The sequence below is a fragment of the Monodelphis domestica genome, chromosome 3, assembly GCF_027887165.1.
Source record: "Monodelphis domestica isolate mMonDom1 chromosome 3, mMonDom1.pri, whole genome shotgun sequence".
NCBI classification, from domain to species: Eukaryota; Metazoa; Chordata; class Mammalia; order Didelphimorphia; family Didelphidae; genus Monodelphis; species Monodelphis domestica.
In genome coordinates, this window is record NC_077229.1 from 40,849,907 (window position 1) to 40,877,461 (window position 27,555).

Below are 27,555 nucleotides of genomic sequence, written 5' to 3' on the forward strand. Positions count from 1 at the left end.
GAGTATGGGTGAGGCATTTTGATGCCATACTCATGAAGGAGGTACTATCTGGGTGAAGAAGTGGAAAGAATGCTGGGCCTGCAGTCAAGAAGACTCAACCTCAAGAGAGTTCAAATTTGGCCTCAGACACTCCCTAGCTGTGTAACCCTGGGCAAGTCACTTAACCCTGTTGGCTCCTGTTTCCTCAACTGCAAAATGAGCTGGAAAACAAAATAGCAAACCATTAGAGTACCTTTGCTAAGAAAACCCCAAATGGGGTCACAAAGAGTCATATGTGACTGAAATTATCAAACAACAACAAAAAATGATCTGGAAAATAAAATGACTCCAACAGGGTCATGAAGAATAGGGCAAGACTAAAAATGATGGAGTAGCTGCACTGTCTGAATTGGACCTTGAAGAAAAGAAGGGGCTTCTGTAGGCAAGGATGAAGGAGTCCATTCCAGGAGTGGGGTCTGATGTGATCAAAGGCCCAGTGATGGGAGAAATGGACCAGAGAATGGGGTAGAGAAGCTAGCCTTGTTTGGCCAGAATGAGGGCACAAGAAATGAGGGCTATTGAGATCAATGCAGAAGAGGAAGTTGGAGCCAAAGCGTAGAGGGCTCTGAATGTCCAACTTGAGAGGATATACTTTATTGGGGGAACAATAAGAATCCACTGAAGGTTTCTTAGTAATGGAGTAACACAATCATTTTCTTTTACCAGAAAATAGGATGGTTGGACCAGGTGATCTTTAAGGTCCTTTTCAATTCTGCCGTTCAAAGATTCTATGAATTCAATTCAAACTACAAAATTTTTATTGAGTATTTGCCATGGCCCCAGCCCTGTGTTACCGCTGGGAGACTGGGCTAAGAGGGTTGATGCCAAAACACAAGGCACATCTCCGATTACAGTCTAGTTGGAGAGACAAAGAAGAAAATGGTTAGACAAGAGAGAAATCATTAGAGATTGGCACAATCAGGGAAGGCTTCCAGGAGGAGGAAGGCACTCTGAATGGCTGATTTTCTCCAGGGGTCCTTGTTGAGAGCATCATTTAGAGCCAAGGATTACAATGGAGAGTTTAAACCTCAGCAACCTGAAAAGAGAGAAGCATTTCTCAGGCCTCTCAAGGCTGCCTCCCTGCCTCCCACAACACCCCATTTTGCTTGACCTGGCTTACATACCCCACTGGAGCCTCCTAGGGCAAGGCCACTCGGTTCCCATCCAGCTGGGCTCGGAGGGCCCTCAGCTCGGCGCGATGGATGCTGTTTCCACCACATACAATAACCACGATGGAGCCCAGAGAGGAGCTGAGGCGGCCCTCCGCCTGCAGCTGGCCCACGCAGCCTGAATAGAGAGCCGCTAAAGCAGCCCCACAGGCTGGTTCCACCAACATCCGTTCATCATCTGGGAGGTCAGGGCGCAGGAAGAGAAGGCAGTGAAACAGGAAGAAATTCACACTCAGCAAATGGTACCACTGTGATCCACTGAGTCCTCAATCATTTCTCATGCCATGCATGGCCCATGTTGTAGCTAGGTGGCTTTTTTTTTCTTTTTAGTGGATAGTGGATAGAACACAAAACTTGGAGTCACAGACATCTGAGTAAATAGCCAAGGTAACATTTGACCCCTGAGCAAGTCTCTTAACTTCATCTGATTCAGTTTTCTCACCCGTAAAATGAAGATGATAATAGCACCCTCCTTCCAGGATCAAACAAGATTTTGTTTGTAATTTTGTTTTTTTTTTGTTTGTAAAATACTATTTATAATGCTAATTAGCTTCATTACTGTTTCCCAAAAAAAGCTGGGCAACTCATCCCCACTGAGGTGTGAGGGATGAGTATGAAGAAGGCAAGGTTGAACCCAAGAGGTCAAGTGATAAGAGTGGAATGTCAAGTCTAGGGGAAATTTGGGGGAAATATTTTGGGAGTAGAGGACCATTCTTGGTGACTCTTAAGGCACAGAACTGGGTGGCCACCTAGCCCACCTACCTATGGGCAAAGCTAACCTTCCTACTGCACTCACCAAGGAAGCGTTCGATGGCTTGTATGGCATCCTCGTCATCCACCACCACTGAGATGATCTGGCACTCATGTATACACTCCAGTGCCCGAGCAGCCGCTGTCTTGGCACCCAGACACTTTGCCAGGCTTGGGAGAGAAAGCACAAATTCTGATGGGAGACTCTAGAGAGAGCAACACTCCCGTGTATGAGAAAGACACAGATCCCAGACTAAAGAAACTGTACAACAGCAGAAAGAAGGCTGTGTTTGGAGTTTGAGGACCCCAGGTTTGCCTCTTATTAGCTGTGTGACCTTGGGCAAGTCATCTTAAGTTGAAGCCTCAACTGAAGAATGAAGTGGTTAGACTGAATGGTTTCTGAAGCCCCTGCTAACTCTAAACCTGTGATGCTTTGATTTTGTCCATTGAAGAAGTCTTACTAAGTGGTGCCAAGGTGCCTGGAGTCAGGAGGACTTATCTTCCAAAGTATAAATTCAGTCTCAGACACGTACTAGCTGTAGGACCTGGGCAAGTCACTTAAACCTGTTTGCCTCAATTTCCTCATCTGTCAAATGAGCTAGAGGAGGAAATGGTAAATATCCAGTATCTTTGCCAAGAGAACCCCAAATGGGTCAGAAAGAGTCAGATATGAATGAAATGACTGAACAACATCATGGCTTCCTTTACCCCCACTGCCTCATTTCCACCCATCCACCCACTCCCACTACTATAACTCTCTCTAGCCTCAAGCCAGTTCTCCAAAAACACCTCAACAAGACACTCCAGTACCAAGTCCTTTCCCTCTAGTCTAGATACCCAAAACATTGAGTAACTGTAGCACTCAGATAGAGAAGGAGCATTAAACCCTGAAAGAGTCCCTGTCATTACCTGGGAGATGTTTTGGGACCAACATGCCCCCCTGAAAGCCAAGTGATGCCCACCTGGTAATGTCAGGCAAAGTGACAAGTTTCCCAGCTCGAATAGCTTGGTTAAAGCAGTCAGCACCCCGGGTCTCCATGGCGATGATGGGGACATCTTGCCAGCCCACCTCCTTCATTCCTGCCACAACACCTGCTAGGAGGCCTCCACCCCCTACAGAGAGGATGATGGCACCAGGCTGGGTACCCAGAGTATCCTTCAGTTCATGAATCATGCTGCCATGGCCTTCCCTAAAGACAACAGCAAGGAGAGAAAGGTCCCCATCACCACCACCACCACCACCACTACCACCACCTCACCAAGGACAGATCTGGTGAGATCAGAAAGGCTTGAGTTCAAATACTGCCTCAGATATCTACTGCCTATGTAATTCTAGGCAAATCATTCTGTCTTCCTATTTCTACATCTGTAAATTAGTCAGTCAATAAAAATTCAGGAGGAGGGAGAGGAGGAGGAGAAGAAGAAGAAGAAATAAGGAGAAAGAGAAGAAGAAGAAGGAAGAAGAAGAAGAAGAAGAAGAAGAAGAAGAAGAAGAAGAAGAAGAAGAAGAAGAAGAAGAAGAAGAAGAAGAAGAAGAAGAAGAAGAAGAAGAAGAAGAAGAAGAAGAAGAAGAAGAAGAAGAAGAAGAAGAAGAAGAAGAAGAAGAAGAAGAAGAAGAAGAAGAAGAAGAAGAAGAAGAAGAAGAAGAAGAAGAAGAAGAAGAAGAAGAAGAAGAAGAAGAAGAAGAAGAAGAAGAAGAAGAAGGAGAAGAAGAAGAAGGAGAAGAAGAAGGAGAAGAAGAAGAAGGAGAAGGAGAAGGAGAAGAAGAAGAAGAAGGAGAAGAAGGAGGAGGAGAAGAAGAAGAAGAAGAAGAAGAAGAAGAAGAAGAAGAAGAAGAAGGAGAAGAAGGAGAAGAAGGAGAAGAAGGAGAAGAAGGAGAAGAAGGAGAAGAAGGAGAAGAAGAAGAAGAAGAAGAAGAAGAAGAAGAAGAAGAAGAAGAAGAAGAAGAAGAAGAAGAAGAAGAAGAAGAAGAAGAAGAAGAAGAAGAAGAAGAAGAAGAAGAAGAAGAAGAAGAAGAAGAAGAAATTGAAGGAAGAGGCAGGGAGGAAGGAAAGAGGAGAAAGAATCTTCATAGATTATCTGAAAAACGGTGAATGTTTTTCTTGAGAGCTGACCATAGATTGAGGGACATCAATGTTGGAAGGTCCAAGGATCAGAGCTGGGAAAGGGGAAGGGCTTACTCACCAGATCAATGGGTGGTCAAAGGGGTGAACTTCCACCCAACCATATGTTTTGACCAATTCCTGGGCCTTCAAATTGGCATCGTCCCATACCTAAAGAGAAATAGATAGAATGAATCAGTGAATAAAAAGGCATTTATTAAGAGTCTATGATAGCAAGAGAGGAAAAAAAGACATGGAGAAATCAGAGCCTGGAGTCTTATAACCTAATTATATAACCAGAATTAATTGGATATGAGAGGGAGAGGTAAGGGGTCAGCCTTTAAAGAGTTTAAGGAGACATTGGAATCAGGCTGTGAGATGGTGGTTAAATTCAGTTGGGGACTCTTATGGTCAAAGGGCTTTGATATTCAGCCCATGTCCCAAGTCTGCTTCTTCCCCTTCACTCTCCCCTAATTTGTACTAGACTGACTTGGATCCCAGAACATGTAGGAATATTATGTTTAGCAGCATTTTTTTTCGCTTCTAAACCACTTTACAGAATATGAATGGAATGGAATATTAATTACTGCACTATAAGAAGCAATGAATAAGGAAAATACAGAGAAGTATGAGAAGACTACTATGAACTGATACAGAGGGATATCAACAAATCAATCCAAGCAGAGAAGATGTACAATGACAACAATGCAGATGGAAGAAATGACACCAAAAAAACCCCAACAACAACCAAACTGGATGAAATATCAGTAGTAAATCTTAGCCTCAAAGAAGAGATATGAGAGTACACTTCCCTCTTTTATTTTTTGCAGAGGAAGAGAAAGATGTGTGTAGACCACTGCCAGTAATCTTTAATTTTCCTGAACTAGTGTTTCTTTTCCTCTTTTCTGTTCTATGTTTAAAAAGGGTAGCCCTGAGCAAATTGTGGTATATGTTGGTGATGGAATACTATTGTTCCCAAAGGAATAATGAACTGGAGGGATTCCATGTGAACTGGAACGACCTCCAGAAATGGATGCAGAGTGAAAGGAGCAGAACCAAGAGAACAGTGTACACAGAAACTAATACACTGTGGCACAATCGAATGTAATGGACTTCTCTATTAGTAGCAATGCAATGATCCAGAACAATTCAGAGAGATTTATGAGAAAGAATTTTATCCACATCCAGAAAAAGAACTGTGGGAGTAGAAACACAGAAGAAAAACAACTGCTTGATCACATGATTTGATGGGGATATGATTAGGGATGTAGACTCTAAATGATCACCCTAGTGCACACATCAGCAATATGGAAATAGGTTTTGATAAATGACACATGTAAAACCCAGTGGAATTGCACATCAGCTATGGGAGGAGGTGGGGGGAAGGGAGGGAAAGAACATGATTCTTGTAACCAAGGATTCTAAATTGACTAATTAAATAAAAATTAAAAAAAAAGAAATAATAAAAGTAAAATAAAATAACTACTCTTTCACCTTCAACTCTAAATAAATAAATGAATGAATAAATTAATTAAATTAAAAGGGTAGCCCTCTGGGAAGCAATGCGGACAGGTGATATAAAAACAAAAGATATCAATAAAAATTTTAAATTTAAAAAGTCAGTGCCACAAGAAGGAAAATTTCTGTGATAAGAGGAAAATGTCAATGCCTTTGTTGTTAAAATTTAGCTAGAATGATCCTCACTAAAACCGAAGAATGTTTTGCTTGTTTGCTTAACAAATATTTACTCGTCATGTACTCAGCACCCATTCCTGTTCAAGGCTCTATGGACAAAATAGAAGGCATTGTGGCATAGTGGGGAGAGCACTGGACACGGAGTTGGGAGAAGCAAATTTTAACTCTGTCTCTAATGGTTATCGATCATGTGAAAGCTTGTTTTCTTTCTTATACACAAGCTTTCAGAGCCTCAGTTTCCTTATTGGTAAAACAGGAATAAAACAGGATCCTTTATTCTTTATATGCTACCTTTCTTCAATAGAATTAATTCATTCCATAGATTGTTATTGTTCAGTTATTTTTCAGTCATGTCTGACTCATCATGGCTCCATTTGGAGTTTTTTCGGTAAAGCGATCAGAGTAGTTTGCTATTTCCTTCACCAGCTCATTTGACAGATGAGGAAACTGAGGCAAATGGGGTTAAATGACTTGCCCAGGATCACCCAGCTAGTAAGTGTCTGAGCCCAGATTTAAATTCAGATCTTCCTGACTCCAGGTCTGACATGATATCTACTGCACCAGGTAGCTGCCCAGCTTGTGATATTGATGTAATTTAGAAGAGAGGCATGGATAGCAAGTGGGACCTAATGGTAGGCTTCCATTCCCATCTCTGACACATACCAGTTGTGTGACTCTGGACCGGGCTTACACTGTCTCAGCACCCCCACATAATTCTCTCTGACTAGCAGTTACAGGACAGATACAGTTCTGCTTCGATAGGAGTTCTCTCACCAAAAACTGACTTCACTAATAAAGTCACAGATGAAATAAAATATCATAATTATACTTCTAAGACTAAAGAGGTTGAGGAGATAACAAATAGAAAGAGAGATCCCACCTGATCCCAGTCCCTCCCAACCTCCAGGTGAACTGTGTTCTCCAGGAAGCCTTCATTACCTTCCCTACCATCTGCACCTCAGCTCTCTCCCTCTCCAGTCTCCGAAGCAGATTTGGGTTGGCACCTTTGGGCAGCACAATGGTGGCTGGAATGCCCAGCTTTCTGGCAGCATAAGCAGCAGCCACACCTGCATTCCCCCCTGCAGAAACAAAGAAAGAGTTATGGGATCACAGTTATTCTGACATTTACATACAGTTAGTAAAGGAGAAGGTGGGAAAAGAAAAGAAGTGCGAGGGTGGAAGCTGCCATTTTGGTAAAGGACACTTTTTTAGAGAAAGATCCCTTTCGTGTGCTTATGAATTAAGAGGTCTTGCAAAAGGGAGTTATAGTATCCATATGTATTCAATATGTTGTCTCCCATATCAACCCATATTTGGGATCAAAGCATCACGGTATTTCCAGCTATAAAGGATCTTCGAGATCATCTACTCCAACTTCTTCATTTTACAAATAAGGAATCCAAAATGCAGAGAAGCTGTGATTTGCCCAAAGTCACAGAGGTAGTAAGTAGAAGCACCAATGTTTGAACCCAACTCTTCCTTTCCTTCCTCCCAATTTTCTTCCAGCTTGTTCCTGTCAGTCAATAAACATTTAATAAGCACCTACTATGTGTCAAGCACCATATTAAGCATTGGAGATACACAGAAAGGCAAAAGACAATCCCTGCCTTAAATTGAGTATACAATTTAATGGGAAAGACAAAACACATCTGTACAAAAGAAGATATTTATAGATGATAAACTGGAGATAGTTGATATAGAGAGGCATGAGGATTATCAGAGATAGTAAAAGATTTTTTAGAGAAAGTAGGATTTTTGTTGTCATGACCTCATTTTTTTTAAAATATATTTTATTTGATCATTTCCAAGCATTATTCGTTAAAGACATAGATCATTTTCTTTTCCTCCCCCCCACCCTCCATAGCCGACGCGTAAGTCCACTGGGCATTAGATGTTTTCTTGATTTGAACCCATTGCTTTGTTGATAGTATTTGCATTAGAGTGTTCATTTAGAGTCTATCCTCTGTCATGTCCCCTCAACCTCTGTATTCAGGCAGTTGCTTTTTCTCGGTGTTTCCACTCCCATAGTTTATCCTTTGCTTATGAATGGTGTTTTTTTCTCCTGGATCCCTGCAAGTTGTTCAGGGACATTACACCGCCACTAATGGAGAAGTCCATTACGTTCGATTATACCACAGTGTGTTTGTCTCTGTGTACAATGTTCTCCTGGTTCTGCTCCTCTCGCTCTGCATCACTTCCTGGAGGTTGTTCCAGTCTCCATGGAACTTCTCCACTTTATTATTCCTTTGAGCACAATAGTATTCCATCACCAACATATACCACAGTTTGTTCAGCCATTCCCCAATTGATGGGCATCCCCTCGTTTTCCAGTTTTGGGCCACCACAAAGAGCGCAGCTATGAATATTTTTGTACAAGGTCATGACCTCATTTTTTCCATTAAAATATGAGGCAAGATTCTCAGGCAAGGTAGGGAGAAGGGGAGCCATGGGTAGTGTGAGAGAGCTGCTGTGGTGAGTGGGATAGTAAGTTATTTTGAGGTTTAGAAAGGATTGCTAAGTAGCAGTAAGGGTCTGGTTGATTTAATATTTAATTTAATAAAAAATTGAAAGGAGACAGTCACTATGGTTGCATGATTTTTTCCACCTTGGTTTGACAGGATGTGTGGGAGTAAAGATAGTGTATGTTAGAAGTAATCCAATGGGAGGTAGCTGGGTAGCTGAGTGGCTCAGTGGATTGAGAGCCAGGACTAGAAACTGGAAGTCCTGGGTTCAAATCTGGCATCAGACACTTCCTAGCTGGGTGACCCTGGACAAGTCTCTTACCCCCCCCCCCATTGCCTAGTTCTTCCTGCTCTTTTGCTTTAGAACCAATACTTAATATTAATTCTAAGACAAAAAGTAAGTATTTTTAAAAACAACATGTAAAACCCAGTGGAATCACTCATTGGCTATGGGAGGGATTGGGAGGAGGGGAGGGAAAGAACATGAATCATGTAACCATGGAAATATATCTTTAATTGATTAATTAAACCTTTTTATAAAAGGCAATCCAATGATATGATAAGGTAACAAGAGACTCAAGAGAAGAGTTTACTGTGGAATTGAATCAGTTTGCCTAGGGAATCAAGATGGAGAATGGAAAAGAATGTGACTAGTGTAGGAGTGCTGGTCTTGGAGGAAAGTGAAGGCTTGAGGGATTGGAGATCCCAGTGTGGACAAAGAACAGTGAGAGGTGGAAAGCCAATAGACTATGATCAGACAAGGGAATTTCAGAATGGAGGTGGTACATTTGTGGGGGGTGACAAGATCAAAATATGTGGGATGGAGTATGTGGAGGCTAGGTCATGGGAGGCAGGGTGTTTGATGAGAGAATCAAACTCTCTTTTTTAAAACTCTTATCCTCCATCTTTGACTCAATACTATATACTAGCTCCAAGGCAGAAGAGAAGTAAAAGTTAGGCAATGGGTGTTAAATGACTTGCCCAGAGTCACCCATCTAGGAAGTGTCTATGTCCAGATTTGAACCCAGAACCTCCTGTGTCTAGTCCTGGCTCTCAATCCACTGAACTACCTATCTACGCCTCCAATCCCCTTTATAAATGCACTCCTGAATTTTTCTTAAACTGCATCAAGAGAGTCAAAGTGTCCCAAACAGGACAGGTATGATGGTTCCTCTGTAGTCTTCTTAAATCAGACCCTACCTGCAGTATTTGTGTTCAGTTTCAAGCACTGTTGGAAATTGTCCACAAGAGAGAGTCCATGAGGATGATGAAGAAATTGAACCATCTGAGAATGAATTGAAGGAACTGAGAATGTTTAGGCTAAGGAAGAAAAGATTTGTGAGAAGGGGGCATGATTCTAGATGTTTCCAAATATCGGAAGGTCTGTCGAATGGAAGGATCAATAACAATTAGCAAACATTTATTAAATGCAAGGCACTATATATTCTAAGCCCTGGGGATATAAAGGAAGCCCCCCTCCAAAAAAAAGTCCCTAGAATTCATATTCAAATGGATTAGACATATTTTACTCAGCCCCGGAATTAGGTGGAAGAAGAGAGAGGAAGTTATAAAGAAGGACATTTCAGTTCCACCTAAGGGAAAACTTCCTACCAATGAAAGCTGCTCAAAAGTAGGAGGACTGCCTTGGGAGATAGGAATGTACCCTTTCTTGCTTCAAGATAAGCATGCTGTAGAAGAGATTCTTGGCCAGGGATTGATTACAGCAGACTTGTCCTATGCTCCTCCACTAGTCACACTTCCTAGTGTTTTTCTATTTGTGGATGATCTCCAACAATGCTGAACTGAACCCAAATATTTCAGATGTGGATGAGATGACCTCTGACATCCTCGTTTACTCTAAGATTTGTTCTTCTTTGTTTCTTTTCCCAGATTCCTTCCTAAAGTCTTCCCTTAGACTCTTCTCCAAGAATATTTAACTAAAATAAGGGAGAGAGATGATCACAAAAACTAAAAGAGAGCTTTTTAAATCCATGAAATTGAAAGATTTCAGCATGAATAAAATCAATGCAGCTAGAATAAGAAAAGAAACTATTAAATGGGAAAAAATCTTTAGGGGTACCTCGGTAGCACAGTGGATAGAGCACTAGCCCTGGAGTCCAAATCAGACTCTACCCGCAGTATTTGTGTTCATTTTCAAGCACTGTTGGAAATTGTCCACAAGAGAGAATCCATGAGGATGATGAAGAAATCGAACCATCTGAGAATGAATTGAAGGAACTGAGAATGTTTAGGCCAAGGAAGAAAAGATTTGTGAGAAGGGGGCATGATTCTAGATGTTTCCAAATATCGGAAGGTCTGTCAAATGGAAGGGTCAGTAACAATTAGCAAGCATTTATTAAATGCAAGGCACTATATATTCTAAGCCCTGTGCCTCAATTTCTTTTTTTTATCTTAGAATCAATACTATGTATTAGTTCCAAGGCAGATAAGTAGAAAGAGCTAAGCAATGGGGAGCAAATGACTTGCCCAGGGTGACCCAGCTAGAAAGTATCTGAGGTCACATTTGAACCCAGGACCTCCCATCTCTAGACCTGGCTCTTTGTCCACTGAGCCACCAAGTTGTCCTTGTGATCTTCCTCTAATCTTCCCCAACTTCTCCTTCCAAATTGCCCCTGTAACTCAACATATCTTTCCATCAATTTCTTCTAGTCTCTCCTCCAAACTTCTCACCTCCAATCTCACCCCAAAATCTTCCCCTCAGTCTCATCCCACAACCTTTTGTCCAAATACCCACAAACCTCTCCTTCCTCAGCTTCATTTTCCCAAGCCCCTGAAGGAGTAAGGGAGAATCTATGAGGTGCCCCTTCTTACCCCTAGACTCTAACTCTGTAGACATTGAAGGAGTTTCCACATGGCACTGGACCATTGAGTAGACAACTTCCTTCATTCTTAGGGTGCCCAAGAAGACTCAAGGATAGGAAGGACCAACTCACCTGAGGAGCACACCAAGTGTTTGCAACCCTTCTTGGCCACCTATAGAAAGAAGAAAGGGAGAATCAGGCACTTCACTTACCAGGGAATAGCTATGGTGATGTGGAATCATATTGAATTCATGTATAAGATATTGACTTTTCAGTCACACATACATGGACACCCACGAAAGACATGAATACACGTACTTTTCTTTAAACATACAACCCAAAGGACAAAAGGGATCACAGTGTCATAGACTTTAGGGACCACCCAGCCTAACCTCCTTATTTGATAGTAGAAGGATCTGAAAGCTGAGGTCTAAAGAGATAAAGAGACTTGTTCCATGTCAAGAAGGCAGTGTTTATAAATTCACAAATCTAGATATTACCTTGATCATCTCATTTTACAGTTAGGGAAACTGAGGCCAAGAAAGGTAAAAATAGCGTGTCCAACGTCACACATGGAGTAAGTAACATAACTGGGATTCCCACCCAAGGCCTCTCTTATTCTATGGGGTGGCATTTAGTAGGAGGAGAACTTGGGAGGATTTGGAGGAGATCTAATCTCTTTATTCTTTCCTGGGGTGGGGTGGGGGGCAGAATCGACCATGATCTAAATATGTAGACACTCCACACCCTTGTAGAGCTCCCAAACCCTGGGGATTGTCACAACTATATCAACCCTCCTGGATGCCAGACACTAAGAGATATCGTCATCTTTCTGTCCCAGAATCCCCCAAATCTGCTCATTCCTGGAATGAGTTTCATTGGATGGAGGGAAGCTGGAGCTCTGAACACTTCCCCCAGTAGCCAGATCCCAGATGTCCTTCCCAGATCTCTTCACGACAAACATCTGCCCCTCTTTTCTCCATTCTCCCTTTAGTTGTCCCTTCCTTAAAGCCTGCCCCCCAAAGCAGAGCCCCCTCTAGCACAAACCCCCTCACCTCCTGGCAGAAGTGTCCTATGCCCCTGATCTTGAAGGAGCCAGTAGGCTGGATATTCTCCAGCTTTAGATAGACAGTGGTGCCTGCAACCTGGGAGAGCGTCCAGCTTTCCAGGAGAGGGGTGACCATGTGGAGATGTTCCTCGGGACCTTTTTTCTGAGAACCGTCCATCATAGAGAATTACCTACAAAACCTGACCAACAGAAAAATAGACATCAACCAACAACCGAGCCACCAAACACGGGTCAAGGACCAATCTTGCGTCAGGCTCCTTCTGATCCCAGCTCAGCTGCTCACTTCCTGGGGGCCAAATCACCTCGCTCTGGGCCTCTGTAAAATGAGGGTGAAACCGTGTGGCCCTGAGCAAGTCATTTAACCCCCATTGCCTAGCCCTTACCACTCTTTTGCCTTGGAGTCAATACACACTATTGATTCCAAGATGGAAGGTAAGGGTTTAAAAAAAATGAGGGAAAAACCCAATTTCTGTTCCAGCTCTAAGATGCTAAGATTTTTATAAGGAAAAGCAGGAGAGAGCATGGGAGGAAACAGAGGAAAAAAGACAAAGGGATGGGGAAAGGGCATGGAAAGGTGGATGGAATCAATACTGGACTTGAAGTCAGGAGTCCTGGGTTCAGATCCAGCAGGCAATTATTACCTGTGTGTCTCTGGGCAAGTCACTCCCCCAAAATGAGCCTCAACCTTCTCCTTTAAAAAATGAGAAAGGGGCAACTAGGTGGCTCAGTGGATAAAGAGCCAGTCCTAGAGAGGGGAGGCTTGGGCTCAAATTTGACCTGAGACATTTCCCAGCTGTGTGACTTTGGGCAAATCACTTAACCTCAACTGCCTAGCCCTTACCACTCTTCTCTCTTAAGAATTAATACTAAAGGAGACAGGTAGGCAACTCATTGGATTGAGAACCAGGTCTAGACACGAGAGGCCCTGGGTTCAAATTTGGCCTCAGACATTTCCTAACTGGGTGACCCTGGGCAAGTCATTTAACCCCCATTGCCTACCCTTATTTGCTCTTCTGCCTTGGAACCAATACACAGTATTGATTCTAAGACAGAAGGTAAAGATTTTTTAAAAAATTAAGTTTATTTTTAAATAAAAAGGTTGGAATAAATGATTTCTAAAGTTCCTTCTAAGAATTGGCCTCTAAAACAGAAAAATCTGGTTTCAAGTTCAGCCTCTTACCCCCACTGACCACGGGACCCTGGGCAAATCACTTAACCTGTCACCGCTTCCAGGCAAGTCTCCAAGACTGTAAATTGCAGGGAAAGTGCCAACTTGCATTGGCAAAGGGAATTTCCTCATCCAGGAGTCCTCTAAACCAATGAAATCACAAGTCCAAACCCTGTCCCAGGCTCTCTGATCCTAGAGAACAAGGGGAAATAAAAGAGAGAAGAGAAAAGGCAAGGGATCAGAGAGATCCAGTGCAGGAAGAGCCAGAGAGACAAAGACTGATAAAGACGGAGACAGAGATGGAGCACAAGAGAGAAAGAGGCAGACAGTGAGAAGGAGAAACAAAGAGAAATAGACAAAGAGAAAGAGAGGGAGAGAGGGAGGAAGGGAAGGAGGGAGGGAGAGGAAGAAGGAGGGAGGGAGAGAGGCAGAGAAACAGAGATAGAGGGAGGGAGAGAGAAATGGAAGGGGAGTGAGAGAAGGAGGGAAGGAAGGAGAGAGAGGGAGGGAGGGAAGGAGGAAGGGGGAGAAGGAGGGAGGGAGAGAGAGAGGCAGAGAGACAGAGGGGGAGGGAGGGAGAGAGAGAGAAGGAGGGAAACAGAGAGGGAGGAAGGGGAGGGGAGATAGAGAGGCAGAGAGCCAGAGAGAGAGGAAGGGAGGGAGAGAGAAATGGAGGGGGAGAGAGAAAGGAGGAAAGGAGAGAGAGGGAGAGACAGAGGAAGGGAGGGAGGGAGAGAGAGAGGCAGAGAGATGGGGGAGGGAGGGAGAGAGGGAAAGGTAGAGAGAGAGAAGGAGGGAGAGAGGGAGGGGGGAGAGAGGGAGGCAGGGAGAGAGCGGAAGGGAGGGAGAGAGAAATGGAGGGGGAGATAGAGGAGGGAAGGAGAGAGAGAGGGAGGGAGGGAAGGGAAGGAAAAAAGGAGAGGGGGAGAGAGAGGAAGGAAAAGGGAGAAGGAGGGAGGGAGGGAGAGAAAGTGGGAGGGAAAGAGAGAGGAAAAAGGAGAGGGAGAGAGGGAGAGGGAGAGGAAGGAAAAGGGAGAAAGAAGGAGGGAGGGAGGGAGAGAAAGTGGGAGGGAAAGAGAGAGGGCAGAAGGGATCCTGTACAGGACAAAGTAAGAAAGAATTCTGGGGGATGAAGGATGACCACTCTGCACAGCAACCACTGCAGGGGCCAGGAAAAGGCCCCAGCATCCAAGAATCCCTAAGAGACTTCCTCCTGTACCTCGTCAGTCCTATGTCTCCTGACCTGCCTCCCTGGGCTTCCTTTCCATTTCAGGGGGAACCTGGAAGTCAGCTCCTGCTGCTTTGCTTCTTGGATTCCAAGTCCTAGGCTCCCCTCTCTCATAGCCTTGGTCCCTCCCTTGTGGCTCAGGCACAGTCTCAGCCCTCACGTGGTCTCTTCCGCCTGGATGAGATTGGGATGGCCCAGCACCAAGGTCTTCCATCCCCCATCTACACCAGGTGCCAGGAGCCCAGACCAGAGAGGGGGAAGAAACCTTCACAACAACTGCTTCATACAAATAAGGAAGCCCCAGCACTGATAGATCTCAGACTATATACAGAGAAGCAATCATCCCACGTTTCAGTATCAGTTAAGAGCTGGAGTGATCATTGGTCCAGATCAGGTCCACCCCATGGAGAAGCGTGCAAACGTAACAGCATCATTCTCTGCCCCACAAAGACCCCAGTTGCTGGTGTAAAGGCACAGTTAAACAAAAACTGCTGGGAAAACTAGAAAGAAGCGGTCTGGTGGAAATTGGCACAAGACCAACATCTCTCACTGGAAACCAAGAGAAACTCTAAATGGATGCATGCCTCAGAGGACATCATCGGCACACTGCAGGAGCAGGGGCGCAGTTAACTTTTCAGATCCCTGGAGAGGGGAATCATTTGTGGTCAAATGGGTGCCAGAGAGGCTCACAGAAAATAGAATGGACAGACTTGGTGATGTGAAATTGAAATGCTTTTGCACAAACAAATTGGATGTAGTTAAAATTAGAAAGGAAACCAGAGGGGGCAGCTGGGTGGCTCAGTGGATTGAGAGCCAGGCCTAGAGATGAGAAGTCTTGGATTCAAATCTGGTTTCAGACACTTCCCAGCTGTGTGACCCTGGGCAAGTCACTTAATCTGTCTATGCCTAAATTCCCTCATCTAAAATGAAGAATTTACATCTTCATGAAAAATAGGGATAATAATATAATATACCTCCCAAGGTTGTTTGGGAGGATAAAAAGTTAACATTTTTAAAGTATTCTGCCCTTAAAGCACTATATAAATACTAGCTACTATCATTATTATTATTTATTTATTCAAAAGATAATGAAATGGATAGTTTCAGAGGAAACTGGGAAGACCTCAATGAACTGATTCACAGCAAAGTGAGCAAAACTGAGAGAACAATTTCTACAATTACAACTTTTTAGAGGCAGCTGTTGTTCAGTCATGTCCAGTCTTCATGATCCTATTTGGGGTTTTCTTGGAAAAGATACCAGAGTGGTTCACCATTTCCTTCTCCAGTTCATTTGACAGATGAGGAAACTGAGGCAAATAGGGTGAAGTGACTTGCCCAGGGTCACACAGTTAGTTTGCCATTTCCTTTTCCAGTTCATTTGACAGATGAGGAAACTGAGGCAAATAGGGTGAAGTGACTTGCCCAGGGTCACACAGTTAGTTTGCCATTTCCTTCTCCAGCTCATTTGATAGATGAGAAAACTGAGGCAAACAGGATTCAGTGACTTGCCCAGGGTCACACAGCTAGTATCAAAGGCCAGATTTGAAAGCTGGTCTTCCTGACACCAGCCTTCACACTCTATCTACTGTGCCAACTAGCTGCCCTTAGAAGCAGTGCCACCGTGCACAGAGTACCAGGAATGGAATTTGAAGAAGCTCAAGTTCAATTCCAACCCTTCTCACTTACTAGCTGTGTGATCTGGGACAAGTCATCTAATCTCTGTTTGCCTCAGTTTCCTCATCTGCCAAATAAGGATAATGATAGCACCTCCTTCTCGCGGTTGTTGTGAGGTTTAAATGAGATAATGATTCATAATCATTCTAAAGCATTTATCACAGTGCTCAGCACATAGCAAGCTCTATGTAAAGGTTATTTATTGTGATTGTTAATACATGATATGATATATTATGTTGTATAATATATCATATCACATATTAACAATGCTATATAATATTATATCATATATCATATTGTATAATGTTATATCATATATTATATTGAATTTTTGTTCTAGTTCTTGTTAGAATTATTATTTTTAGGGGAAAACAACTTTGAAAGACGTTGGAGTTCTGATAAGTGCAATGATGAATGTCTTGACCCGAGAGAGGACTGAAGATGAAACATACTCCTCTCATTTCCTGCCCCAAAGATGGCGGACATAAAAGCTATCTCAGCTAGTCATCATGGGAGTTTGCTTTGCTGGACTATGGGGGGGTTGTTGGGAGGGTTTTAGTTTGGGGTATTTCAGTGAGGGTGGAAGAACTGGGGGAGGGAGAGATCATAAAGGGAAGGAAGTCCTGCCTCATAGGTGTAGAAATAGAAAGGACCTCATAAACTAGTCTCATCTCTTCATCTTACAAATGAGGAAACTGAGATTGCTTATGGCCAAAGAACTGGTAGATGCCAAAAGCAGAACATGCTCTGATCTAAGGTGCCTCCCAGTCTTGACGTTCCCTGTTCTAAGGTCCCTTCCTATCCTGATACTCCATGTTCTAAGGTCCCTTCCAGCTCTGACTTTGCCTATTCTAAGGTCCCTACCAGTTTCCTGATGTCTAGGAAGGCTCCCTGTTTAGGGCCCCAGGAATTCTCAGCTCCCAAGCCTCTTCGATGCAGCATGTCCAATCAGCCACTGAGTGGAGCCCTGTATCTCCTGGGAACTTGACCGCCAGGCTGTAAGTGCCCAGGGCCAGACTGTGGCCCCCCAGTGGGAAGATTCTGGGCCAAGCAGGAACCAGTCTGCAGATTGCCTCAAGTCCAAACCGGACAGTTCCAGCTCCTTGGAGTTTGCCCTTGTTTACTTGCAGAGGGTGATGACTTTGGGTATTTTTGACTGAAAACAGCCCACTCCCCCACAACCCACCTCTTCAGGTGACCACCTGTGTGACCTAGAACAAATTACTGAACCATTTGGAGCTCCAGTTTCCATGTTGACCCAAAGTCATCTGAGGTTCCTTTCATGCACCTCTAGATCTGCCATCCTCTGACCTATCCAGGACCCTTTGGCATGGCTTCCCACTAAATGAATGTTTAGGTACAAATCAAAGAGTAGCCCACGGGGCAACTTTAATCTTCCATTCGATTTTTTGATGGTTCCCTTGTTTTTTAGGGACTCGACACATGGAAAGGATAACATGGGGGAGAGAATATGGGACTTAGAGTCAGGAAAACCCAAATTTAAATCCAGCCTCGGGCACAAACCAGCTGGGTGATTCTGGGCCAATCACTTAACCTCTCTCTATGTCTCTATTTCCTCATGTAAAGGGGGGGGGGTGATATAATGGCACCTCCTTCCCAGGGGGTGGTGGGAGGATACAAGTGAGAAAATATTTCTAAAACTCTTAGCACAGAGTAGGCACTATATTAGTTATGAGGCAGCTTGGTGGCTCAGTAGGTAGACTGTTAGCCCTTAAGTCAGGAAGGCCATGAGTTCAAGTCCAGGCTCAGCTTTTTACTAGCTATGGTATCTTCTGTTTGACTCAGTTTTCCTCAGCTATAAAATGGTACCTCCTCCGAGGGTTGTTGTAAGGATCAATTGTGATAATCATAAAGTATTCTGGAAACCCTTTTTTTTTAAGTCCTATAAAAATGTTAGGTACCATCTTTCTCAATTACCTCAGAAACCAAAGAGTAGAACCCAACCCAGCAGGGTCCATCTCTCTCCCCAGCTCATCAGACATTATGTTGATGTCTTGGTGAAGACAGCAACCATCAGTTCAATAAGCGGGCCATTAGTCAAGATGAGGAACACAGTCGTGTACAGGTATCGTCTACAATTTGAAGCTGGGAATGAACATCCACCGCCTTCTTGTATTGCTGCCTCTGGAGTTTGGGTTTAAATCACTAGCTATGGAAATCTGGCTAGTCACAGCCTCTCTGGCCTCAGTTTCCTTTTTCTTCTTTATTACTATCATGGATGTCCACCATCCTTCAGTATAAAAGGTTATCCTCATCCATTTGGACCTCACCTAGCTAATCAGTTGCCATATATTCTCACTTCATCTCTTCCCTACATGCCCTTCCTTCCATTCACACAGTAACCAGCCACTAGGGTCTCTTGGCACCTAGATTATTGCAGCAGTCTCCTATTCAGACTCTGCCTCCAATATTTCCCTACTCTAATTCATCTTCTACATGGCCGCCATTGTGATTTTCCTAAACATGTCTGTCCATTGGACTTCTTCCACACACTAAATGACACCCATTGGCTCTCCATCCCAAATATTCATAGAGACTATGTTTGCCTGGCCTGAGCTTGTATCAGTCTGGCCAGCAACAGTCAGACACACTGTACCTTGACCCCTACATCGTGATGTCATTTTGATCCTCTTGAAATATGAAGGACAACAACCAGCCAACCATTTACTCTAAGATCAAATTTAAATGCTTCTCTTTGGCATTTAACATTTTCCACACCTGGCCTCTTCTTATCTTCAATAGGACATTTTCTACCTAACTTGCCCCAGCGATTTCTTGGCAGGACGTACAGTATTTGGGCAGGGGTTTGATTAAGTTCTCATGCTGGGATGGGAGGGAAGCTACATGTCTGACTACTTCTGGGTTATGGCTGTGATTTTACTGGGGCCCAATTCTCACTACTGGGGGCCTACAATTACTCTAGGATCTTTGCCAAGAAAATCCAAAGAGGGCTCACAAAGTCAGGCACAACTGAAATGACTGGGAAAAAATCAGGAAGCCTCAGAAGCAGGATTTGAATCCAAGTTCTCTGATTCCAAATCCAGAGCTCATTCCACTGCCTGCCAAATTTCTGTGGAAAGAGCAAAGAACTGATAGCCAGAAGACCCAGGTTTAAGGCCAGGCACTCTGGGAGACTCTGGTGGCCTTAGAACTTAGGTCATTTAGCTCCTCTGAGAGTAAATAAATGAAGATAATACTTCCCTTTCCTCCCTTCTTCCCAGAGCAGTGATAACAAAATCTATAAAACTCGGGCCAGATCTAAAGGGTTCATTTAGAGGTCAGTTTAATTGTTCATGGTTTAATTGTTAATCAGGTCTAAAGTCTTTCATACGTATAAAAAGGGAAATTAGGTCCTAAAGAAAGTGCTATAAAGGAAGAGAGTTTTTGCTTCAGTGGTTAGAGATCTAGGGTTCAAGTCAAGACTTGGTTTCCAATCTTGCCTCAGATACTTCCTTACTCTGTGACCTTGGACAAATCACTTAACTTTGCTTACCAAGTCCTTTCTCTTCTGTCAGAGTTGCTATTAGGACAGGAAGAAAGAAAGAAAAAAAGGAGAAGGAAGAGAAAGAAAGAAAGAAAGAAAGAGAGAGAGAATGAGAGAGAGAGAGAAAGCAAGAAAGCAAGCAAGAAGAAGAAAGAAAAGAAAGAAAGAAAGAAAGAAAGAAAGAAAGAAAGAAAGAAGAAGAAAGAAAGAAAGAAAGAAAGAAAGAAAGAAGAAAGAAAGAAAGAAAGAAAGAAGAGAAGAAGAAAGAAAGAAAGAAGAGAAAGAAAGAAAGAAAGAAAGAAAGAAAGAAAGAAAGAAAGAAAGAAAAGAAAGAAGAGAAAGAAAGAAAGAAAGAAAGATAGAAAAGAAAGAAAGAAAGAAAGAAAAGAAAGAAAGAAAGAAAGAAAGAAAGAAAGAAAGGAAGGAAGAAGGAAGGAAGAAGGAAGGAAGAAGAAAGAAAGAAGGAAGGCGAAGGAAGGAAGGAAGGAAGGAAGGAAGGAAGGAAGGAAGGAAAGGAAGGAAGGAAGGAAGGAAGGAGGAAGGAAGGAAGGAAGGAAGGAAGGAAGGAAGGAAGGAAGGGAGGGAGAGAGGGAGGGAGGGAGGGAGGGAGGGAGGAGGGAGGAAGGAGGGAGGAGGGAAGGAGAGAAGGAGGGAAGGAGAGAAAGAAAGAAAGAAAGAAAGAAAGAAAGAAAGAAAGAAAGAAAGAAAGAAAGAAGAAAGAAAGAAAGAAAGAAAGAAAAGAAAGAAAGAAGAAGAAAGAAAGAAGAAAGAAAGAAAGAGAAAGAAGAAAGAAAGAAAGAAAGAAGAAGAAAGAAAAAGAAAGAAAGAAAGAAAGAAAGAAAAGAAAGAAAGAAAGAAAGAAAGAAGAAGGAAAGAAGAAAGAAGAAAGAAAGAAGAAGAAGAAAGGAAGAAAGGAAGAAAGGAAGAAGAAGGAAGAAGAAAGGAAGAAAGAAGAAGAAAGAAGGAAGGAAGGAAGGAAGGAAGGAAGGAAGGAAGGAAGAAGGAAGGAAGGAAGGAAGGAAGGAAGGAAGGAAGGAAGGAAGGAAGGAGGAAGGAAGGAAGGAAGGAAGGAAGGAAGGAAGGAAGGAAGGAAGGAAGGAAGAAAGGGAGGAGGGAGGGAGGGAGGGAGGGAGGGAGGGAGTGAGGGGAGGAAGGGAGGGAGGGAGGAAGGGAGGAGGAGACTATAGTGTTAGCACTTATTCAATAAAACATGTATTACTCATGGGCCCATTCTATGGGCTTCCCTGGTGGGTACCTGGATCATCTGCTCTCTGGGCACATATAAGACAGAGCAGAGAGCTCCAATCCAGCCCCTTCCCTCGGGACCCTGGCCAGCCCTTCTCTGAGGTCCAGGAACAATGCTGAGGGATATCCAGCAGACCCCAGGATAAAGTTCCTTCCTAAAAACCAAACCTCCAAAACAAATGTTGGGCTAACAACAGCTGCCTTCTGGGGAAGGGAATAGCCCCCCTTTAGCCCCAGCCCCAAAGCACCCCTGGGTCCTTCTCCTCCCCAGAATCGGCTGGCCCAGGCTCCCAGTTTATCACCAATGAGCAGTTCTAGGATTTTCCAGCACTCTCAGCCTGACCTCCTCTGGCAGGGCTAAGCGTCTCCCCTTCACCTTTTCTCCTTTTCCCTGAAAGTCAGATGACAGTCGGTCTGTCAGTCAACAAACCTTTATTCAATATTTGCTATGGGCCAAGCGCTGGCCTAAGCTCTAGAGATAAAGGTAAAAACAGTTCAGGGCACCTCTGGCTTTTCCCCTCCCAAATCCTGGGGAGGTGAAGGGGTTTGGCTTACCTCAGCTAATTCGTGCGGCCCTCCCCTCCAACTCAGCCTTGGGGTTCTGAGTCCCCAGCACCAGGCTCCGCTTCCTGCTGGAGGTTAGGCCTGCAGCCCTCAGCTCCTCCTCCTAGGTTAAAAAGGTCCCTTTGCCCAGGCTCCTGGGAGACAGCCAGATCCAATTAAGAAAAGACAGGGAGAAAAGAGCTGCTGGGGAACCCTCTAGAGGCAGTGTGAGAGGGCAGAAAGAACACTGGCTCTGGCCTCTGGAGACCAGGGAATGTGAGATTTGGAAGAGATCCCGAGAGTAGAGCCAGAATAGGCCTCAGAGACCAGGTGCCCACCCCCTCCTCACTTTACAGGTGGAGAGACTCACAGATGCAATGAAGGGGGCCTCAGAATTCATCTTGCCCATTTTACAGATGAGACCACTGAGGCCCAGGAAGGTTAACACACCTGCCCATTGCGTGACTATAAAAATGTAGTCTTCTATAGAGGACTTCTGTTCTCTTCTTGCATCTTCAGCAAGGATGCCCTGGGTATTTGGGCAAGATTTTAGAGAGCTAGAAAAGCATCCTCCATCCCTACAGCTACTTCCTCTTATTGGTTAACACCTAAACAGTTGGACAGTTAATTGGAGCAGTAGATAGTGTGATGGCCTCAAGACAGGAAGGGTTGAAGTCAAATCTCTCCTTAGATACTTCCTAACTGTGTGACTCTGGGCCAGTCACTTCACTCTATTTACCTCAATTTCCTTGTCTACAAAATGAGCTGGAAAAAGAAATGGCAAATTAACTGTGTGACCCTAAGCAAGCCACTTTACTCAGTTTGCCCTCAGTTTCCTCATCTGTCAAATGAGCTGGAGAAGGAAATGGCGAACTATCTGTATGACCTTGGTAAGTCACTTTATTCTGCTTGCCTCCGTTTCCTCATATGTCAAATGAGCTGGAGAAGGAAATGGCAACCCACTCTAGTATACTTGCCAAGAAAACTCCAAATGGGGTCATAAAGAGTCTGACAAAACTGAAAATGACTGCACCTAATTCTACAAAGAAACTGGGGTGGAGGTTGGCTTGATAACAAATACGGTCCCTTTCCAGCTCCAAGTCTATGATTTCTTACATCTCTGAGCCTCAGTTTCTTTTTCTGTAAAATGAGAGGGCTATAGAGCATATTAAAGTTTGTAAAGATTTAGAGCTGAAGAGTCCCTAGAAACCATCTAGTCCATCCCTTCTCATTTCCAATGGAAGAAACTAAAACCCAGAGCTGCTGACACCTTAGGCAAACAGACCTGCCCCAAGACCCAAAATGGCGGGTGGGAAAATTGGGATTGGAGCCCAAGGTTCCAAAGTGGATGTTTTCTCCCAGCAAGAAAGGCACAGAGCCAGGATGGAGACTCTGGGTGAGGAGGGTGAGGGCAAGAGGAGCCTGATGGACAGCAATGGGAGATATAGTCATCCATGGGGGTCAGAGCCTTGAGTCTACAAAGCCTTGTTATCTCCCAGGTCACTGACCCCCAACCTAGGACTTGTCAGTATATGTTCGTCAACTGGCTTCAACCCTATGGCACCTCTTGCCCCATGAGTGCATTGATTGGCCGCCAAACACACACCTCTCTGTGTCCCTGAGTTATTGTTTAAGCTGTCATTTCGCCATTCTCATCCCTCCCTCCCTACCCCAGGGCCAACTGGTTGGGACTCCCATCCTCAAGATGGGACTCTACACTGGTTCCTCCATCTCCTGAAGAAGGGGCGCCCTGGAGGGAGCTCCACTGGACAAGCTCAATGGCTTGCCTCATCTCGCTCTTCAAAGGGGAAGCTCTCAGCCTCAGTTTCCTCCTCTTTAAAAGGAGAGGGTTGAGCTTGGTGGTTTCTTAAGGTCCTTCCAGCTCCAAACTTATGATCTTTTACCTCTATCAGCCTCAGTTTCTTTATTGGGGAGATGAGAGGGTCCTATACCTCTTTTTTTAGGATTTAGGATTGTAAAGCATTTTCCAACTGCTATCTCATTGGATCCTCATAATCCTGAGGGTACCCTTATCCCCATTTTACAGGTCAGGAAACTGAGACAGACAAAGGGTAAAGGACTTGGCAATGACCACACAGCTATTAAGTGTCTGAGGCCAAAAACTAAAGTCCACGGCATCAACTAGCTGCCTTAGAAGTCATCTAATCCAATGCTTTCATTTCATAGATGAGAAAATTGAGGCACAAAGAAATGGACTAATTTGTCCAAGATCCTACATTGCACTAGTAGGTGTGTCAGAAAGCAGAATTTAGGGGCAGCCAGGTGGCACAGCAGATAGAGTGCCAGGCCTGAAAGTCAGGAGGACCTGAGTTCAAATCTGACCTGAGATACTTCCTAGCTGACCTGGGAAAGCCACTTAAGCCTAATTTCCTAGCTCTTACTGCTCTTCTACCTTGGAACTGATACTAAGACAGAAGGTAAGGGTTTAAAAAAGAAGTAGGATTTGGACCCAGGCCCTCTGATATGCCAGAGATGATGATGTCCTACCTGGCACAAATAGCATCAAGAGTGTTCATGGTGTGGACCTTGGGCTAAGTGATAGCAGAGGAAGGGGGAAGAGGCTGGAAAAGCTCAGTCCCTAATCCAGACCACTGTTCTCTGTAGACACAGTGATGTAGACAGATACAAAGGCAGATGGCAAAAAGAACAAAAAGAATGCAGATAAACACTTCTAAGATATAACTTATATATTATATATATTATAGAATAATGTGCTATGTTATATAAAATAGAAGTCTATATTTCAAATTCTATATTATAAATTTTATATTACACATCATAGAATATAGTATATAATAATACATTATACAAAAGGAGAATTATATTACTCACATAATATATAAATTATTCATATAGTATGAAAATATTATTTATCTATAATATAAATATTATATTATTGTTATATAATATGTAAAATATTAATATAATATATAAATAGTACTAATTCTACAGAACACAAACATTATATAATTATGTTATATGGTGTATAAATTATTAATATAATATATAAATATTGTTAATTGTATAATATATGTTATTAAATATATAGCATGTGAATTATTAATATAGAATTGTGCATTATTAATTATAAATAATATAAATGTATAATTGTATTATAGATTATATATTTAAATTGTTAAAATAATATATAAATATTGTTAATTATATATAATATAAACCTGATTAATTCTACATTGTGTTAATTATTAATATAATAAATATTGTTAATGATAAAGAACACAAATATCATATAATTAGATATTGTATAATTATAAAATTAATCATGTGTAAATTATTAATATAACATATTAGTATTATTAATTATATAGAATATAGATTGTTGCTCATAGAAAATTTAAACTATTAATATAATATACAAATATTATTAATTCTGTGACATAGATATTATATTATTGATTATATGATTGTGAGTTATTAATATAATAGATTAGAAATTATTAACTATAAGGAATGCAAATATTATGATTGCATTGTTAATTATATGATGTATAAATGATTAATGTAATAAGTAAATATTGTTAATTATATATAATATAAATATGCTAGTAATTATATGCTGTATCAATTATTCATATAATATATAAATGTTATCAATGATAAAGAATACAAATTTATATAATGATGTTATTGATTATATAATATAGAAATTATTAACATGACATAAATATTGTTAAGAGTATACTATAAATATAATTATATTATATATAATTTAGTTTATTTCTAATAATATATTAATCAGCATATAGAGGATAATTCTAAAACTGGAAGAGATCTCAGAGGCTATTTCATCTAATTTCATCCAATCACTATTTTAAGGATAAGGGAACTAAGACCCAGGAAGTTTGGTCCAACGTCAGATAGGTAATGAGCTCCACTGGATGGATTTAGAACCCAGATCATCTGATTCAAAAGCCAGTGGTCTTTCTGCTACAGGACTGTGTCTACTTATCCTTTCTTTAAGGGCATTTTTATATAATCCAGATTAGCATGGTTTTGCCTGCTATCGTAAATTTGGAGGTTAGATGTGACTCCTGATTGGCTGAGAGAACACTTCTGGTAAGGTAAGTTCCAGAGATTCTTCAAAGAGCCACCTGGAGAAAGGGCTTCTTACAAAGTCATGGAGAGAGAAGGGCTTTTGAATGGATGAATATAGTCTGCTAAGTAGCAAACATAGGAGCCAGCCCCATTGTATTCTTGATTTTTTTGCTTAGTTTTTAGTTTTTTTTCCAGTCATGTCTGACTCCTTTTTGGAGTTTTCTTGGCAAAGACACTAGAGTTCTCTGCCATTTCCTTCTTAAATTCATTTTACAGATGAAGAAACTGAGGCAAACAGGGTAAAATAATTCATCCAGGGTCACACAGCTGTGTGTGAGATCAGATTTGAACTTAGGTCCTCCTGATGCCAAGCCTAGTACTCTATCCACTTTGCCGTCTAGCTGCCCATTCTTGACTTTTAGGACTTATAATTCTAGAAATTATCTCTCCCCTCTTCCTGTCTCTTCTTGTTGGAGTTAAGGTCTTATCTCTCTCCCAGCAGAAAAGTTCATTTATATCTGGCCTCAGACATTTCCTAGCTGTGTGACCCTGGACAAGTCACTTAACCCCCATTGCCTAACCCATACCACTCTTCTGCCTTGGAATCAACACTCAGTATTGATTCTAAGACAGAAGATAAAGATTTATAAAAATTTAAGCTCATTTACTTTAATATATTTCCTGGTATGTTTTATCTCTAGAACTCCTCAAATTTCTATTTGTTGTTTTGCTCAGAAACAGTGGGTTGACTTGCTATTCACTATTTGTGATGGTCTTTTTTGTAATAAGTTGGGTGAAGAGAGACTAAGCTAAGGGTTACCTTCTCCCTTAAGAGTCATCAGGGAGCAGCTCTCATTCTGAAACCTGACATATCCCTAAATGAAAAATGGATGAAAATAGATGAAATATTGCAGACAGATATAATTCTAGTCTGATACCCTCTTAGAACCCAGAGAAGATATTGCCCAGCCTAATCTGTCCTGGATCTTGCCCACCTTGCCCACTAGTTATTGTTCTGGCAATATAGCTATGGTCCTTCTACTCACTGCAGAGATAAATGGGACCTCAGATTACAGCTAACCCATGGCACCTGAAAGTCTCATTGCCATAGCTTGTCAGACCCTATCACTTAAAGACACTTAAGTGGCACAATTGAATGTAGTGCTAGTAGAAAATACTAGCAGCAATGCAATGATCCAGGACAATTCTGAGGAACTTGTGAGGAAGATGCTATCCACAACCAGGGGAAGAACTGTGGGAGTGGAAACACAGAGAAAAAAAAAACTGCTTGATCACATGGGTCGATGGGGATATGATTGGGGATGTAGACTGTAAATGATCACCCTGATGCAAATATCAATAATATGGAAATAGGTCTTGATCAATTACACAAGTAAAACCCAGTGGAATTGTGCATCAGATACAGGAGGGAGGGGTAGGAGGGGAGGGAAGGAACAGGAGTCTTGTAACCATGGGAAAGCATTCTAAATCATCTAATTAAATAAAATTTCTAAAAAATTGAAAATAAAATAAAATGAGGACAATAATACCTCCCTCCTGCATAAGATAAAGGGAGAGAATTTTAACAAAGCACTTTGCATACCTTAAAACATTATATAAATGTTAGCTACTATTACATTGCCATTAATATTATTTTAATGTTGAATAATTATGCACTATCCTTAAATATTTAGATGAGCCACACATGTATCTTACATTTACCAAAAATCCAGGACTAATGATTAAAGGGTTCTTTGCTTTTTTGGAAGGATTTGGCTTGTGGTTTGAGAATTGGAATTGAACTCAATTCAACAATTTCTAAGTATCTACTATATATGTAAAGCTCTTCTGGGCAATTTAACCAGAAGGCTGGTCAAGCACCTTCATTTTCTAGACAAGAAAATGGAGGCCCACAGAGGTTAATTGATTGGCTCCAGGTCACAAAGGCAGTAAATAACAGACCCAAGGTTCAAGGTCCCAGCTATTATGCTATTTCCCCAAATTGTG

At 42.3% G+C, this 27,555-nt stretch overlaps 1 protein-coding gene across 9 annotated transcripts; it reads right to left on the reverse strand.

Moving 5' to 3' along the window:
* Positions 1-779: 779 nt before the first annotated feature.
* SDSL (serine dehydratase like) lies at positions 780-21,693 on the reverse strand. Of its 9 annotated transcripts, none has more exons than XM_056821694.1 (10): positions 21,484-21,587; positions 13,326-13,468; positions 12,095-12,287; positions 11,172-11,211; positions 6,695-6,834; positions 4,143-4,231; positions 2,921-3,148; positions 2,005-2,129; positions 1,164-1,386; positions 780-1,075 (listed from the first exon to the last, which is right to left on the reverse strand). In XM_056821694.1, exons 3-9 carry the CDS (start codon positions 12,266-12,268, stop codon positions 1,178-1,180), a joined length of 1,005 nt encoding a protein of 334 aa, XP_056677672.1. In that variant the 5' UTR covers positions 12,269-12,287; positions 13,326-13,468; positions 21,484-21,587; the 3' UTR covers positions 780-1,075; positions 1,164-1,177. The 9 variants fall into 9 exon arrangements, with proteins under 9 accessions (XP_056677672.1, XP_056677671.1, XP_056677667.1 ...); XM_056821693.1 differs by having other exon boundaries at positions 13,289-13,468; XM_056821689.1 differs by lacking the exon at positions 21,484-21,587 and adding an exon at positions 14,496-14,802.
* Between the last annotated feature and the right edge of the window lie 5,862 nt (positions 21,694-27,555).

Bases quoted from the DNA above. Each gene is read 5' to 3' on its own strand.
- SDSL (XM_007490000.2), bottom strand. From the start codon at position 12,268: ATGATGGACGGTTCTCAGAAAAAAGGTCCCGAGGAACATCTCCACATG. The intron at 11,212-12,094 runs GTGAGGGGGTTT...TTCTTTCTATAG, and splicing joins TAGGACACTTCTGCCAGGAG to GTGGCCAAGAAGGGTTGCAA. The intron at 2,130-2,920 runs GTGGGCATCACT...TTCTCTCCCAAG, and splicing joins ACTTTGCCTGACATTACCAG to CCTGGCAAAGTGTCTGGGTG.